This window comes from Lagenorhynchus albirostris, chromosome 14 (assembly GCF_949774975.1).
Source record: "Lagenorhynchus albirostris chromosome 14, mLagAlb1.1, whole genome shotgun sequence".
Taxonomy (NCBI): Eukaryota; Metazoa; Chordata; class Mammalia; order Artiodactyla; family Delphinidae; genus Lagenorhynchus; species Lagenorhynchus albirostris.
Genome location: NC_083108.1, coordinates 69,211,055 through 69,226,333, shown reverse-complemented (window position 1 = coordinate 69,226,333; position 15,279 = coordinate 69,211,055). Strand labels below are relative to the sequence as shown.

At 48.3% G+C, this 15,279-nt stretch overlaps 2 protein-coding genes across 6 annotated transcripts in view; both read left to right on the top strand.

The window, feature by feature from the left end:
- The window catches only part of GRK3 (G protein-coupled receptor kinase 3), a 119,245-nt gene extending 116,284 nt beyond the window's left edge, over positions 1–2,961 (top strand). For 3 of the 5 annotated variants that reach the window (XM_060120821.1, XM_060120819.1, XM_060120822.1), the window contains one exon: positions 170–2,961. In XM_060120821.1, coding sequence (XP_059976804.1) covers positions 170–331 — 162 coding nt within the window. In that variant the 3' untranslated portion in view covers positions 332–2,961. The remainder of the gene's footprint in view (positions 1–169) is intronic. The other 2 variants (XR_009534669.1, XR_009534668.1) reach the window with 1 other exon arrangement.
- A 9,011-nt stretch (positions 2,962–11,972) lies between these two features.
- The window catches only part of MYO18B (myosin XVIIIB), a 235,791-nt gene continuing 232,484 nt past the window's right edge, over positions 11,973–15,279 (top strand). Inside the window, exon 1 of the mRNA XM_060122034.1 lies at positions 11,973–12,113. The gene's annotated coding sequence lies outside the window, so the exon portion shown is untranslated. The remainder of the gene's footprint in view (positions 12,114–15,279) is intronic.

The window sequence follows — 15,279 nt, the reverse complement described above, 5'->3', positions numbered from 1 at the left end:
GGAAGTTCCTGCGTGACCCCCCCCCATTACTCACTGGCCGCGGGGTGGGACATGGGGTGTGCTTTCTCTGGGGGGAAGGGGGTTCCAAGGACTGGCCAGAGGTATCCATGTGTGTCGGCGAATCCAGTGACACTATCCCAACTCCTCCGCCTCTTCTGTTTGCCTTCAGAGTGACCCAGAGTTTTTGCAGTGGAAGAAAGAGCTGACGGAGACGTTCACCGAGGCCCAGCGGCTGTTACGTCGAGCCCCCAAGTTCCTCAACAAATCCCGCTCGGCCGTCGTGGAGCTCTCGAAGCCGCCCCTCTGCCACAGGAACAGCAATGGCCTCTGACCCGTGGCACAGGGAGGGTCCCACGAGACGGCACCTCCTCCGGGAAGTCCACGTGGGCTGCTCGACCCGCGAAGTGGAGCCTTTGGGAGAAGTGTGAGGATGAGAGATGGAGTCGCTCACCTCCGGGGTGCTCCGTGGCTGGGGGGGCCCAGGACTCTGAGATGCTCCTACTAGGAGTGGCGACCACCCTCAGGCTTGGGGGCGCCTCCTCCCCTCCGGAGGGTCTCCCGCCACGATCTCATCCATCCGCCCTCGAAACTACTGAAGAAACGAAGTTCTCTTTCTTTGCCACACACTTCTTTTGGTTATAGATGAAGCTAGAACTTGAAATGATTCCTACTGATTGTGTCACTTTTTGCGTCCGATATCAAATGTATCTCAGGCTTGCCAAGATGAGATTGAACAGTCTGCCGTTCAGGTCGCCCCACCGTTGCCACGCTCTGTCCATAATCAGCCCGGGCTGGGTTTAGATGTCTTAGCTCCATAGTCCTGGCAGGATGGCAGACCAGCTGGGTGTCCTCTGTGCCCTTGAGAACCAGCCTCTCGTTGTCTCGGGGCTTGAAAGCTGCAGAGGTTTTCTGAAAGGGCTGCACCTGGGCCCTCCCTGTGGGTGCCACACCCACGGGTACCAGCCTGCCTCTGACCGGGAGCTTAGGCAGCTGGGACCAAGGGCGTGGGAGCCACTCAACATCGAAGGCGTCAGATGGTAGATGGTTGGAGGCTCACGGTGGCTCTGCAGGAGAGGCAGTGGCGTTTGCATCTCACGGTGACACAGCCATTTTCAAACCATCAAGTCGGTGCACTTCCCCTGGGTGCACAGGACCGCCTGCGGGCGCCCGTCTCGGGCTTGGACTGGAAGCGGTCGTGAGACACAGCAACTCTGGTTCCCTCTGGCTGACCTCAGGAAGCATCTGGGTAACGGATGTGTCAAGGAAGGAAACTCTGTTTTACCTTTTAGTATAATTTAAAAATGAATTTTATTGAAAAAAGAATGCTGAAGATGAATGTGTCAAAATGGGTTAACTGTGTATATTGACTTGCATTGTCGTTCAGCTGTCATTAGCGAATAATTCTCTGCCCTGGCAGGTTCTGTGACAGCGACGGCCTGATCCCAGTGGCCTCCTCTCCCCGTGGTTCGTTTCATGTCCCAAATAAGTGCTGGTTTATAAGAACCAGTGTGTTTCCCAGCCAAGTCCTCCATGTCATCAGACTAAAAATAATAACAGTAATTTTCAGAGTCCACATATTTGTCCTTTCTTAGTGCAATTTTATTGTTCTGAGTCGACTACTAACAATATAAATAGCTTGACATCGTAATCATCTGCATCCTGTCCTCAGTATTCTTAGTGGTTCCAAATCTTTGTGTTTATATTTGTGTGCCGCACTCACTGGGAAAGTGAGTCCTTTCTAATGAAACCATATCTTGAGGGTTTGGAGGATAATTACCGAAAGAGCCTTTTATTTCATAGGAGTTACCTTGGAAGAGAAACTTTGAGGTTCACTATTTATCTCAACTACTAGTTGGAATTTAGCATACATGTTCTCCTATCTGCTGTTTCCAGTATAGAAGTTGGGGGCTACTATGTGCATGGATTCTCCTGATTTAAAAGGGAAGAACAGTATTCAAACAGTGTTTTAAAAAAAAAAAGTAAAAAACAAACCGCCAGAGATGGAAAAGCTGTTCATGGCAAGTGAGCATCTCCCCAGGCGTGGTTGACTGTCACTGTCACCACTGTAGTTGGTTACTGGCTCCATCGCAGCATCGCATGTGCTCAGCACCTGTGGTTCAGAGATGGGTAATTACAGTTTAGAAATCGCTGAGCCTCCTGCCTCTGCTGGACAGGGTAGAGATGTAGCCTCACGTGGAGAAGGTGCACGAACTCCTTGAGGGTCCGGGCTTAGCGTCTCACGTTCCATACCCAGGGTACCAGCTACGCCGATTCGCATCTCTGAAAAATATCATTTAAGCTCTGAAGTAGAACATAAGGTTGTCTTTTCTTCGCAAAAGAAAAATGAATTGGAACTATTCCGAGAGCCCTTTCGCCTCGCCTCCAATTTATTCCAAGTGAACGTTTACACTCCCTCACGTTTGATGGGTCACGACAGGGCTGAGAAGAGCATTACGTGGATGTGATCTATTAAAAGTGCTCTGTGAACTTAGGAGGAGTGGCTTTTTAGGGGGAGGTCCCTGTGTGTGTTCGGGGTTTGGCAGCCCTGGAGAGGCCAGTCTTCCTCCTGAACTCGTGCCTGCAGCCCTTCTGAGGGGGTGTTTCTGCTGCCAGATGGAAGGCGCTTCCGGAACCCTTCTGTGTCAGCACCTGGTGCTCCCGTGGCCAAAGAAGTCGGTTGGTTTAGAAGTCTTGGTACACGTGGCTGTTTTAGGTCTTAATGTTTGACCCTACCTACATTTGGAGTGTTAAAAAGGGCAAAATTGAGCACCAGTGTTACCATTATTTTAGATTTATTTGGTTGGGATATTTTCACATTGTCAGAAAAAATCACTGAAGTTGATATTTTTGTAAAATTATGTTAATAGTGTCTTGATTTCATGATTCAAAGGAATCATTAAAGCAAAGCCTAAAAATAATAGATTAAGCTGCTCTACACCATATATGGAATGAATTTAAAACTTTTGGGAATCCAAGGTTATTTTTTTTAACCTAAAACATTCTCTTTGGTGCATTTATTCCCTTATGTCATGGGGGCTCATGGTTTTTCCTTCTCTATCATGTTTAAGTACAATTTTTCAGCAAAACTGCTAGAAATCAGCTGTTGTTTCACTGCTAATGTGAATGTTTCACTTCCTGTGCCTCTGATTGGTCAATTCACGGACATGACAATTTCAAATTCTATATGTAAAGAGAAGGGGCAAATGTCCAGGCTCGCTGAAGAAAGGAAGCGTTCTGCTCAAGAAAGACAGCAGCAAAGCAGGAAAAGCGAATAACAGAGCGATGACCACAAACAACCATCTGTTCAAAGCAAGAGTTAGCTTTGATTTGCGCTTTGAAATATGCTGTACATATACTAAAAACAATTGTTTGAAGGCTCACACTGGCCATTAAAAAATATCATTGACCAATTGACGATGTGGTTTAACTCTCAAGAAGATCAAAGTGTGTTTTTTTCTGATGATTTTTTATTTCATTCAGAATTTATAGTTGGGCCAATCGAATACAACATTTGACTTTTCAGTGGAATTGATTTTTCTTATGTTTCAAAATGTTAACCTATCAAGAAGAAAAGAAAATTCTCAAAGTTGGACTTTTTTTGCTTGATGTAAATATGTTAAAAAAATTGCAGTGTGCTGGTGTAAGATAAGGCTTATCTTGTGTGATTTAATTTATATGTAATTTTTCTCTGTTTCATTCAGGGACTCATATCTGTGTCGTTCAGAGATGCTTGGGGAAGGAACTCCTCCCCTCCCAGGGAATGGATGCGCTGTTTGTACCCGGAGAGGAGTTGGGCTTCACTGGGATCTGTGACAAATGCTGGGAGGTGGATGGAGTGGGTGTCATGGAAGGCAGGATCCTGGTAGAGATGGGGCAAAGGAAAAAAGGAGTTAATTTGCTGGGAAAAGCCAATCTCCTTACACCATAAAGCACCAGGGAAATTCCAGTTGAACTTGGTGCTTTGGGGTGGTTTTCCCCTTATAACAAGAAGAGTTGAATAGTAACTATTTTAAGACTCAGTCGCTTTAGTTTTGAATATGGAGCTGCTGGACTCGTAAGAGGCTGTTTGCTTTCCACCAGGACTTTCTGTAGAAATGATGTTGCCGGTTGTCCCTGCTTGTCATCCGGCACCCTTGGGGAAGGCACAGGGGACCCAGAGCTGATGCTCCATCTTGGTGTGTGTGCCTTGCAGCCAATCAGGGGAGGGGGAGAAGGCCAGAGGTGGGGTGTGGGCTGCTGTCACCCTGTCAGTCAGGTGGGGACGTTGCTGCACACCCACTGAAGGTACCGTAATTCCCCTACAGTAACAGGACTGGGCATGCTGCTTGAGCCAAGCAGAGTGAGCTTTACTTTTCAAAACATTTTTTCTTCCTAAAGCTCTAACATGATTTTCCCTTCCACATCAGGTTAACTTGAGAAGCTTTAATTAATTAATCACTTAAATTCATGTTAATATGAATTTTTTGTATCCCGGCCACATTTTGAAAAATTTACTGTAGGAAGAATGAAAGTTGAAGTCTAAACTGATACTTCTTGGCTTCCTCGAGTCATAATGGCCTTTAGATTTTCTTCATCCTCAAAGACTAAGAGAGCTGTTCTTTGACAGCCGAGTAACAGGGATGCCCAGCTCTGGCAGCGTTCAAAGGCCTGGGGGCGTGAGTGTCCGGCCACTTCACTGGCCTGGCTGGGTTAGCACTTACTGATAAATGTAGCACCCCAAATTTTAAATTGCCTTTATTTAAAAAAACACGCACACACTACAGAAAATAGATTAACATATCATTCCATCAAAACCATATAGGAAAACCCTGCATTTTAGAGTTAAATGACTCACGTTCTTATAGTAAACTCTCTTATACCTAACAAATCTCAGAATCATCTCTGAAAAACTGGTAACTGTGCTTCCGATTTTCATTTCATTATAAAATGTCTCTCATGTAAGGGGTAGGGAATGGAGAAATATTTCTAATTGTGTATTCATATTCCAAAGGACTTGAAATTCAACTTCTTGTTTCTTAGTTGATTATATTCCATGATGTACATATTCTGTGTGGTTTATAAGCTAAGCACTGGCCTTTTTTTTTTTTTTAGTTCTATTGTTAAATTGTATTTTTCTATGTTTTAACAAATTATAATAGATTTGGCTTTTTTCTGGGTAGCATAAAGATTGCCAAACTACATATATATATATATATATATATATATATATATATATATATACAAGAGTTCTATTTTAGCACAATAGCTTTTTATATTATTTATTGAATCCTTCAGTTCTCATTAGAAACATTGCTTACCACTTCTGCCCCTTTTTATTTGTATAGTTTGTTATTTAAGGAAATGCAGTCCTTTCTGTTTCTGTTTTTTTTTTTTCCACAAAATAAAATTGAGACAAAGCATATAGCAATGTGGGGTGGACATCCTTTCTCACGGCCATGGACTGTTTTCAACAATAGCTTAACCCTCTGATCTGTGCTGAGAGGCCAGCGCACTTCTTGGGGTAACATCTGACAGTGAACTTGTGAAATAACTGCTTTCATCTACCTCTTCCGAAGGCCCCCTGCTTGTTGACAGGTTCCTTGAATGCCTGATTCTACACTGGCTCCATCGTAAAAGGATTTCAGGGAAGTGTATAGCCGTCCTTCCCTCGTGAAGTAGATTTCACCGTGTCGTGTAGGGGCCCCAGCGAGCGGGGCGGGTAGATACGATCGCTCCTGTATGGTCAGCCTTCGGGAGCTGCAGTTCACCTGCAGAGCATCATTTCTGATTCTTCTTGTGCCAAGTCCCCCCAGTCGGTCTCGCCATTGCCTCTAGATTTGACTGTTGCGCCTGATTCATCAACTACTAAATGGAAGCTGCTTCTTCCACATTCTTTAGAAACGGCCCCGCTGGGTTTTAAAACAGCACTTCCGGGAGCAGCACATTCGAACGTGACTCTTCCCCCCCTTGCCGTTTCAAAATGGTTTGGGAAATGGGCTTGTCTGTGGTTAAAAGGGTCCCCGTGAAATAGAGTGAAGACTGGTCCCTGTGAGAGGGGGTCCCTCCTCCCATGTTGATGTTTCTCTCTCCCTGTTGCCCTAGCTGCGCAGCCATCCACGTAGTCACATATTTGCTCTGTTCATGGCCAAGTGTAATGCCCTTGAAGAAATAAATCCGTTTTCTCTCATGCATTGCTATACCAAGTGAAGCCAGTGAATTCGATATTGTAAGTCTAGATATTGTACCTATTAAATTACCATCTGTTTTTATCTCTTTTCCCATCGATTTTGCCAGTGGAGGTTTACGGTCGCCTCTTAGTATGCGTTTACTAGTGCACGTTTGAAATCGCATCCCACGTAAGATGCTGGTTCAAGTCCGCGGTCACCTGCCCTGTGTGGTGTGTCACCGTCGGTTAGTTTCGCCATCTTTCACGGTTATTTGGGGGGCAGTCGGGCTGGTTTTCTGTGTTGATAAATGGCTTATGTAAACCTCAATAAAAAGGATCTGTACAAAGAGACATACTTTGGTGTGCTATTCCCCCCCCCCCGCCCCCAGCTAAAAACTACATTTCTTTATCAAGCTGTTAGGTCATCAGGAGGTGACTCATTTGTAAGAATCCTAACTTCGGAAGAAATTCATGCAGAGGCTGATTTTATTTATTTATTTTTAAAAAAGGAGGGGAACTGCCAACAAGCATTTCTGCTGATTTCATGGATTCTTGGAGCACGGCCAACTTCGGCCTCAGGGTTTGGGAGACTACCTGCTTGTGGAAGACACGGTGCCGGAAAAGAGTCTGGGAAAGCCGGGAGGCCCATCTCGCCTCCAGCTTTTCTAGGGGCTGCGCCAGGCTCCCGCATGTACTCCCTGGGTGACTTTGGCATCCCTCCCGGAAGTTAAGGCCTCTCACTCTCCATCCCTACTCCCACAAAGACTTCAGGAGAGACCCCATGGTACATGTCACTTTAAACCAGAAATCCAAGGAAGTGGTGGCCCCAGGGCCACAGCTACCTGGGCAGGACTGTCTGCTTGTAGGTCCACAGGTCGAGGGTAGGGTAGGTACCTCTGTCCTTGAGGTGGAAACACCTCCTGTCCCTTGCTGGTTCAGGAAAGAAGGACATCACGATTGGTCCACGGTCCACGGAGCCATCCAGTTTCCCTGGAATGTATTTGTGTTTGCCGACTTGAAAACCTCTTAACAAAATAGTTGACAGGAGCCCCAGCTATGGAGCACGTAGTCAGCATCGTAGGCAGAGGCCAGCCGCGTGATAGGGCCCTTGGTCTGATGCCATACGTAACCAAGGATCACTCCTGAGAGCTGCAGAAATCCAGTCACCCCTTGGCACCCAGGAGGAGAGAGAGCAGCCTGGGGACCCTGCTCCGAGCAAGGTCACTGGGCAACTTCTTTGGTCTTCTGTTTTCTCATCCCTAAATTAAGGGAGTTGAATTAGATGATCTTAAAGGACCATTCTAGCCAAAAACACCCGAGTTTCCGATGAAGGGTAAATGTGAGGGACTTTGGCTGTACTTGTAGAGCAAAAAGGAAATGCTCTCCCGCACATCCCAGGGCTCCTCCCACGATGCCTTAAGGATCACTGCTGTGTCGCTCTCCCCCTTAAACTGTGCCTTCCTGAACCCTGGAGCCCCTGCTGGTTTACCTGGGTGGAAACCAGGTGTTGAACTGAAGAAGAGGCTTTCTTTTCCTGGCCACTTTCTGACCATGTTGGGTACCGGAGATTGAAAAAACGTTTTCAGTCCAAATTGTTCAGGCTGGTCATCTCCCGGGATCGGATTAACCAGATAAAACACTGAAGCTTCACTCTGTGCTCACGTGCGCAGCTTTGGACATGGCACGTAATCAATAAAGCCCATGAGGGGAAATGGACTTAGTGGCTCATGCTAATGGATCCCTAACGGGCAAAATGGGAGACAGAGCAGATAATCATGGCGAGGAGACATTTTGTCTAACTTATGGATATCCCAAGTGAATGTTTTTTACATTTTTATTCTTATTAACTTTGGTATGTGGGTAAAATGCCCAGGTCTTCAGGTGATTTGATAGCCAGTAAAATATGTCTCTACCTGACTGTCAGTCATAGTTTTCTGCATTGGGAATTTTCAAAATTTTCTGCCTCTTACGTGTATATTAGTGAAAGATGGAAGAAGATGCCTCAGGGGCTACTAGCTTGACCCTGTTTTAAACCTAACTTCTGCCTCATTGTTTCTATGTAACAGATTTGATGGTTTCACTTCTCTGTCTTGAAATGACCAAGGAGGAATGGAAAAAGAAAGGAACAGAATTATGAACATTCTATTTGTTTGTGTAAATTTTGGTCCCTCAATGTAAAATAAGGTCATACAGTCAGAGGCTTAGCTACAGAAGCTTAGCAAATACGTTTGCCCTTTGTAGTTGCCATCGAAAAAGCTTACCTTTTGCATTATTACTTTAAATGGAGTATAATCTATAAAGACTTGGAATTACTATGTTGTACACTTGAAACTAAGATACTATTGTCAGTCAACAATACTTCAATAAAAAACGAGTGCTACTTTAGTTAGGCTCAGTGATTAAGTTTATATGCATGGGTTACATGTAATATATATTTGATACAGTCACATTAAAAATAAAAACAAAAAACACACACAAAATAAAAAACCCAAATAAACCACATTTACATGCACCAATGTCAAAAGGTAACACTGAGTGAAAGAAGAGTGCTCTATCCTTCCATAGGTGTTGATGCCAAGGGCACTCCTTAATTTAAAACATCTGTTCACTAAACTCTGGATACCTACTGGGTATGATCCCTTTCCTCCCATATCAGGCCCACTGAGAAGCTCAGGGGCAGCTCTCCTCTGCTGGCAGCTCCGATGGTAGGAAAAGCTTTTACAGATCTCCATTTGGTCATTTAGTCACTCAACAAACATCCACTGAGTATCTAGCATGGGCCACACACTCTGGAATGTTCAGTGGGATCAGGATCCCCATTTTACAGAGGGGAGTCTGGAGGCCCAATGAGGTGAGGCCACCTTCCCGGGGTCAGGATTGAGCCAGGCTCTGTGCTGACATGTTATCTCTGTACCTCAGTCAGAGGGCAAGTGTCGGGGGGTTTCCTCTACAGGAGTCTCTCCCACTTCTGCACCCCAGGCTAGTCTTTTATTCATTGGTTACTTTGTTCTCCAGAGATCCCATGAGCACCTACTCAGTGCCTGGCCCTGTGCTGGGTGAATGGGAGACCACAGACTGGTGGGAGATGGACAGACATCTAGAGAAAGCGTGATGTGAGACCAGATCCTGGGACACCTGCTCCAGCTCAGTTTCCATGCATTTGATTATTCATTGTGTATGTATTTTTTGAGCACTTACTGTGTACCAGACACTTAAAGAGACAGACAGTTCCCCTTTATCCCTGAGGGGACCGTGACATACAACGCTGGTCCCCACAGTGGTAACGTGAGAGGATTCTCATGATTGTCAAATGGACAGACACACACGAGACCGTTCTCCAGTTTATCATCACACACACACACAGCTCTCTGATGGCAGTGAGGACGGTAGGAGCCTCAAAACGAAAGAGGCCGATGACAGCACTTAACCATCAGATGCTGGGTGGAAGCAGTCATCCTAGTGTGTGGTGAGGTCCAGAGAGCCGCGGGGGGCTCCTAGCTCAAAGGACAGATGGAGATGATGAATCGCACCCCAAGGGGCAAAAGACATTGAGCTGCCAACAAGGGTCCCACTCAGAAAAGAAAATTAAGGATAATCAAGCGACTGAAGTCAATTGTCCCAATAAATCGTCACAATCCCTTGGCCATTTTGTGGACCCAGAACTCACTACCTGAGGAAGGAGAGGTCAGGTGTCCAGGACGAAGGACTAGCAACCCCAGGGCAGATGTGATCAGTAACAATTCCCTTAGTCTTTGCCCAAGATGACCTACAGCCACTTAGACCACCTGGACACCCTGAAGAATAGCACCAATGATGCCATGCTCATTGCACCGGAAGCACCAGAAGGGCCAGTTCACTTTCTAGTCCTTTCCTGCCACACCTAGGGAACAGAGCCTCAAGACAGAAAGACAAATGCTCAGCCAGGTGGCAAAATGTTGCTTACGAGGCTTCCCTAAATCAGCACAGTCAGAGCAATACTTGACTGTCCTGGGTGGTGAAAATCTATCACCACGGGTACCAGGGGAATAAAGCAGACTTGCCAGGGGCCCTCAGGGCAGACAGATCCAAGTTAACTTAACCATCCCTGTAGGTCTCAGCTTATGAAGACCCCCCAGCCCCTGGCCCAGAGATCCACCCCACCATTTAAAACCAACAGCCATGAAAAGATACAAGAGGCAGAAAAACACCATGAAATGAGTTTCAGGACGTGGCACGAGGTGGGTTCATGGTTCAATGTTAGATAATCCAGCATGACATGGAGAAAATAGGTCGAGGGGACTTGTCATCTTCAAGCTCTTTGTGTGGTGCAGCCTAAGATGTCCCACACCACCCTTCATGGGACCCCTGGGGCCCCTCCTCCATCTCATGTTGATTGTATAGACAGCCATTTCCAAAGCTGCCTTTACTTTGTGTTTCTGTGAACTTCTGTCAAACGCTAATTGTCAACAGCCAGAAGAAAATAATAGTTTCCTTTGGAAAACTATTGCTCAGTCAGCCATGGGGACAGCAGAGTTACAACAGGTACTGATGGTTGAAATGATTCTTCAGAGAAGCAGCATGTCATGTTCCGATGACCGTGGGCTTCAGAGTCAGGAGGACCTGGATTTGAGTCCTGACTCTACCCCTTGCTAGCTGTGTGGACCTGCACGATATACTTAATCTATGGAAGCCCCTACTTCTCTCCTTCCAGGTGAGATTGTCCGAGACCTGGGGCCCTTTACCAGAGTGTTTGCACCCAGACAAACGTCTTCTGGAGCAACAGAATACAGAGGAACTATAAGGAACTAACCTTAACTGCAAGCATGCGCAGTTGGCGTAATTAGGAACAATAAGATACAGAAAGGCCGCAAACCAACTGCTATTTCTAAGATGCCGGGAGCAAAAGCCGGCAGTGCGCATGATCCCTGCACACGGCACGGCACCACGAGCGGGTGGGCAGTGCAGCTAAGCTACGTCTCCTGCCCGACCCACTGATCCGTCCCTACCCTCACCTCATTTAAGGAATCAGCCCGCCCTCCTCGGGGAGCGAGCAAATGCACCTGTTTCTTATTCCCTCTCCCTTGTGCTGCAGCATAAGCCCCAATAAAGCCTTGCCTGAATCTCTCATCTGGCCTCTTACCAGGTCCTATTGATGAAAGAGTCCAAGGAGCCAAGTCGGTAACGCAGGCAGTGGACAGAGCACTCTTTTAGATCATCCTGTTTGCTGTTTAAGACTGTGCCCTCTGGGGTCAGAACTACGTGGGTTCAATTCCTGGCTCTCCACTGCTTTGGGTAAGTCGGTTCATTCTTCTGTGCCGCCGTTTCCCCATCTGCGACATGGGAATGGGGAAAACCCTATCTCCTAGGGTTGTCGAGAATAGGACATGAGTTCATTAAAGACCTCAGGCTGGTGTCCGGGTGAGCGACAGCGGCTGCATCTTCCTTACCCCGAGAGACACCGGCATTCGGTCGAGCTATTTCCTTCCCGGGACCAGCCGGGACATGGAGCCGGGCGCCCAGCTGCTGTGGCCTCCGGTTATCTGCGTGGAGCGTGGAGCAGGGCCGGGAGTATGGCTGTGCCGCCGGCCGGGGTCGGGGTGGGGGTGGGGGTGGGGTCGGGGTGGGGGGCGGGGGAGAAGGCGCCGGCGTCGGGAGCTGTCCCCGCCCCTGTCCCGCACCACCAAATACGTCCATGCGCTCCGACTGCCTGGTCAGCGGCCACCCCAGGCTGCTGCCTCCTGTCCAGACCTGGAGCTCAGCGGCTAATTTTAGAAATGACTTGCCCACTCAGCTGCTGCTATCACATTGGCGTGGGGGAGGGCGAGGAGGTGCAGGCGGGGAAGGGGATATGAGTGCTGGCGTCGGGCGGGGAGCTGCTGCCATTTCTCCTCTGTCCCTGCTCTCCTGGCCTGGTGGGTCCCTGCGCTGGGACTTGGGGAGACCCCTCGGACGGGAGTGGATCCTGTGACCTCAGCCCCGGCTGGAGAAGGTACCGTCGGGCTGGGTTTGACGGTGTGCGCCTTGTGAGCGGATAGGCATAATTTTCCAGAATGTACTTTGGGGGCTGTGGTGGCCTCTGGTCTTGCCATCTATTTCGGGCCTTTCGGCCTCTGAGCCCTCTTCCCTTTGGCTGGTTGCCTGCTTAGAAAACAAGAGTGTTTCATGGAAGGATTTTATGACCAAACGCTGGGGTGAGGGGATGCTTTTAAAGATCACCCTGGTCAGGCCCCAGCTGTTTGCTAGTTATTAAATATATTTAGAGTCATGAGATAACCTTCATTTTGGAATCTCAGCCGCCAGACGGCAGGGGTTCGTATTTTCCCTCAGCTACCGGTGGTTTCTGCTTAACTGGGTGTCAGTTGATGGTGAGGAAGCCAAACGCTTCCGCCTTCACGTTTCCAACGCTGTTGAGTCTAAGCCTTGATTGTAATGGTTTTTTATTCCATTTATTCCAAATAAGCATGGGGGGCAGGGAAGGGGCTGGTGGACGGAGGTTTGAGTTTCACGTGGCCCAGTGAATTCACAGGGATCCTCTGTCCGAGAGGAGGTGTTTTCTGTGGCTCGCCCGTTGTGGGCATTTCTTTGAATGGAGAAGTGGCACAGGCCTCGATGAGTGGTGTGGGCAGTGGGCACAGTGGGGAGGGGCTGTGTCTTCACATGGAGCTCCCTCCCTGGAGTTAGGCCTCAGGGCCACGGCCTTGGTGAGGCTGCTCCGTAGCGGTGGCCGGGAGGGGAAAGTGCAGTCGGTTCCAGTCTGGCCTCGAGCCACCGGGCCGGGAGAACTGCACTGCCGCTTTCACTCTGCGGCCGGCCGAGCAGATGCCTGGCCCGCTCAGTGCACCAGCTCAGGGGGGCCGAGGGGCCCACTGGGGCTTCCTGTGTCTGACAGGACCGTGGTTCCCTCAGGGTTGTCTTTGCTACTGACTCAGGCTCTCCTGTATCTGGGTGAGACGTCCAGGGTGGGCTGTGTAGTTTAGGCTGTGGATGAGTTCTAGAAAATAATGACACACAGAGAGAGACAGAGGAGGAGGAGGAGGAGGGTCTCCTGACTTTGGAGGGGCTGCGTGTCACCAGCGCAGATGTCTGATGGCACCTGCACATAGGCCCGGTCACCTTGAATAGCCAAGTTTGGGCTCTGCTGACTCTGCGACCTCGGAGCAGTCCCTTCCGGGATCTAAGCTTTAGTTTCGCCTTCGAAACCCTGAGGGCCTTGGCGAGACCATCCTGGAGATGGCAACCAGGATTCAACATCCAGGGCAGCGTTTCTCCAAGGATGGGTCGTTGATTATCTCCACAGGCCTCACGGGGGTGGGGCGGGGAGGGAGGTGTTAAACATGCAGATTCCCGGGACCATCTCAGAACTCCTGAACGGTCCTGGGGGGAAGGGGCCCGGAAATTCACAGGTTTCAAACCTGATGGGCACGTCCGGTGGCCACCAAAGCTGGAGAAACGCCTTTCCTCTGTGGGAGCCGACAAACCCCCAGGGGGCTGCTGCTTAGCACCCACCTTGTCAAAACTCATGGTCTCACAGACGTGGAAAACACGCACTGTCCTCTGTTAGGGTCTGATTATTGCAAAATTTCATAAGGCCCGCGTTCAGCCAGGGGCAAGACCAAGCACTTCTGGGGGCTTTGTGAGATGAGATGAGAAGCCCCCAGCTGTACAGAAACTTTACTGTACAGTTTCTGGCAGTAAAGGAGAGAACCTCCCGGCACGGCCAAAAGGATGGGAACTCTGGCTAGGTTCCTTCTAGGCCTTGTTGACACAGCCCTTCAGCGGCTCCTGGTTTACGTAGGAGATACAAACGACTGTCTGAGTGGGCTGGTTTAAGCAGGTGGTTAGTCGCTGTATGGCGACTGTGGTATATGGCATATCCTTGAATGTTTTTAACTGATAACTTTTATTTTTTAGAGCAGTTTTAGATTCACAGCAAAATTGAGGGGAAGGTATAGAGATTCCCATACACCCCCATCCCCACGTTCACAGCCTCCCCCGTGGTGACATTCCCCACCAGCGTGGGATGTTTATTACAACTGATGAACCTTTACTGACACGTAATTATCACCAAATGCATAGTGTCTGTGATGGTTCACTCTTGGTGGTGTATATTCTATGGATTTGGAAAATGCATAACGATATGTATCCATCATTATGGTATCCTATAGAGTAGTTTCACTGCTCTAAAAACCCTCTGTGCTCTGCCTGTTCATCCCCTTCTCCCCACAACCCCCCGGCAATCACTGATTGTTTTACTGTCTCCACAGTATTGCCTTTTCCAGAATGCTATATAGTTGGAGTCTACAGTACATACTCTTTACAGATGGGTCCTTTCATTTAGTAACATGCATTTACGTTTCCTCCATGTCTTTTCACGGTATCCTTAATATTTAAGCTATGTGAAATTTAATTATTTGAAAAATGGAGAAAGTCGGCAAGTGGAGGGCCCCCCCACCCCGGGTGCTGTCAAATCCAGCCTCACCCGTTCACAGATTGGGCAGCTGAGGCACAGAGAGGGTTAGCAACTTGCCCAAGGACACACAGATTTGCAGTGACGGCATTGGGCTTAGAACAGCCCCTGCCTTCCAGTTTGGCATTCAGGAGACAGCCTGGGGCTCCCCATTTTAGGAATAATAACCCAATTTTTCCTATTACCCCCACCCCCAAAACCTTCTCCACCATCATCCTCCAAGCCTCAAACGAAAGGATTAAATCTCAGCTCTAGTTTCAACAAAAATGAACTTTATTACACAAACAAGCTCGTTGGGATGAGAGCTGCTGGGATATCTCATAACCATCAAGGCAGAAGTCAGTCTCTCCCCTTCCCTTCGCGCTCGCTCTCGCGCGCTCTCTCTCTCTCCCTCTCTCTCTCTCTCTCTCTCTCTCTCTCTCTCTCTCTCTCTCTCTCTCTCTCACACACACACACACACACACACATGCACACACACATGCACGCACACACACACACACGCATGCACACACATGCACGCACACACACACACGCGCGCATGCGTACACCAGTCATTCTAAAGGACCCAGAGCCAACATCAGCTTCACCTGAATCACCTCCCCCGGCCCCGTCATGACTCACCCAGCTCCGTAATTTTCCTTTCCTGTTCTACACTGTGCTTCTCCCTGATACTTAAATACTTTGAAGA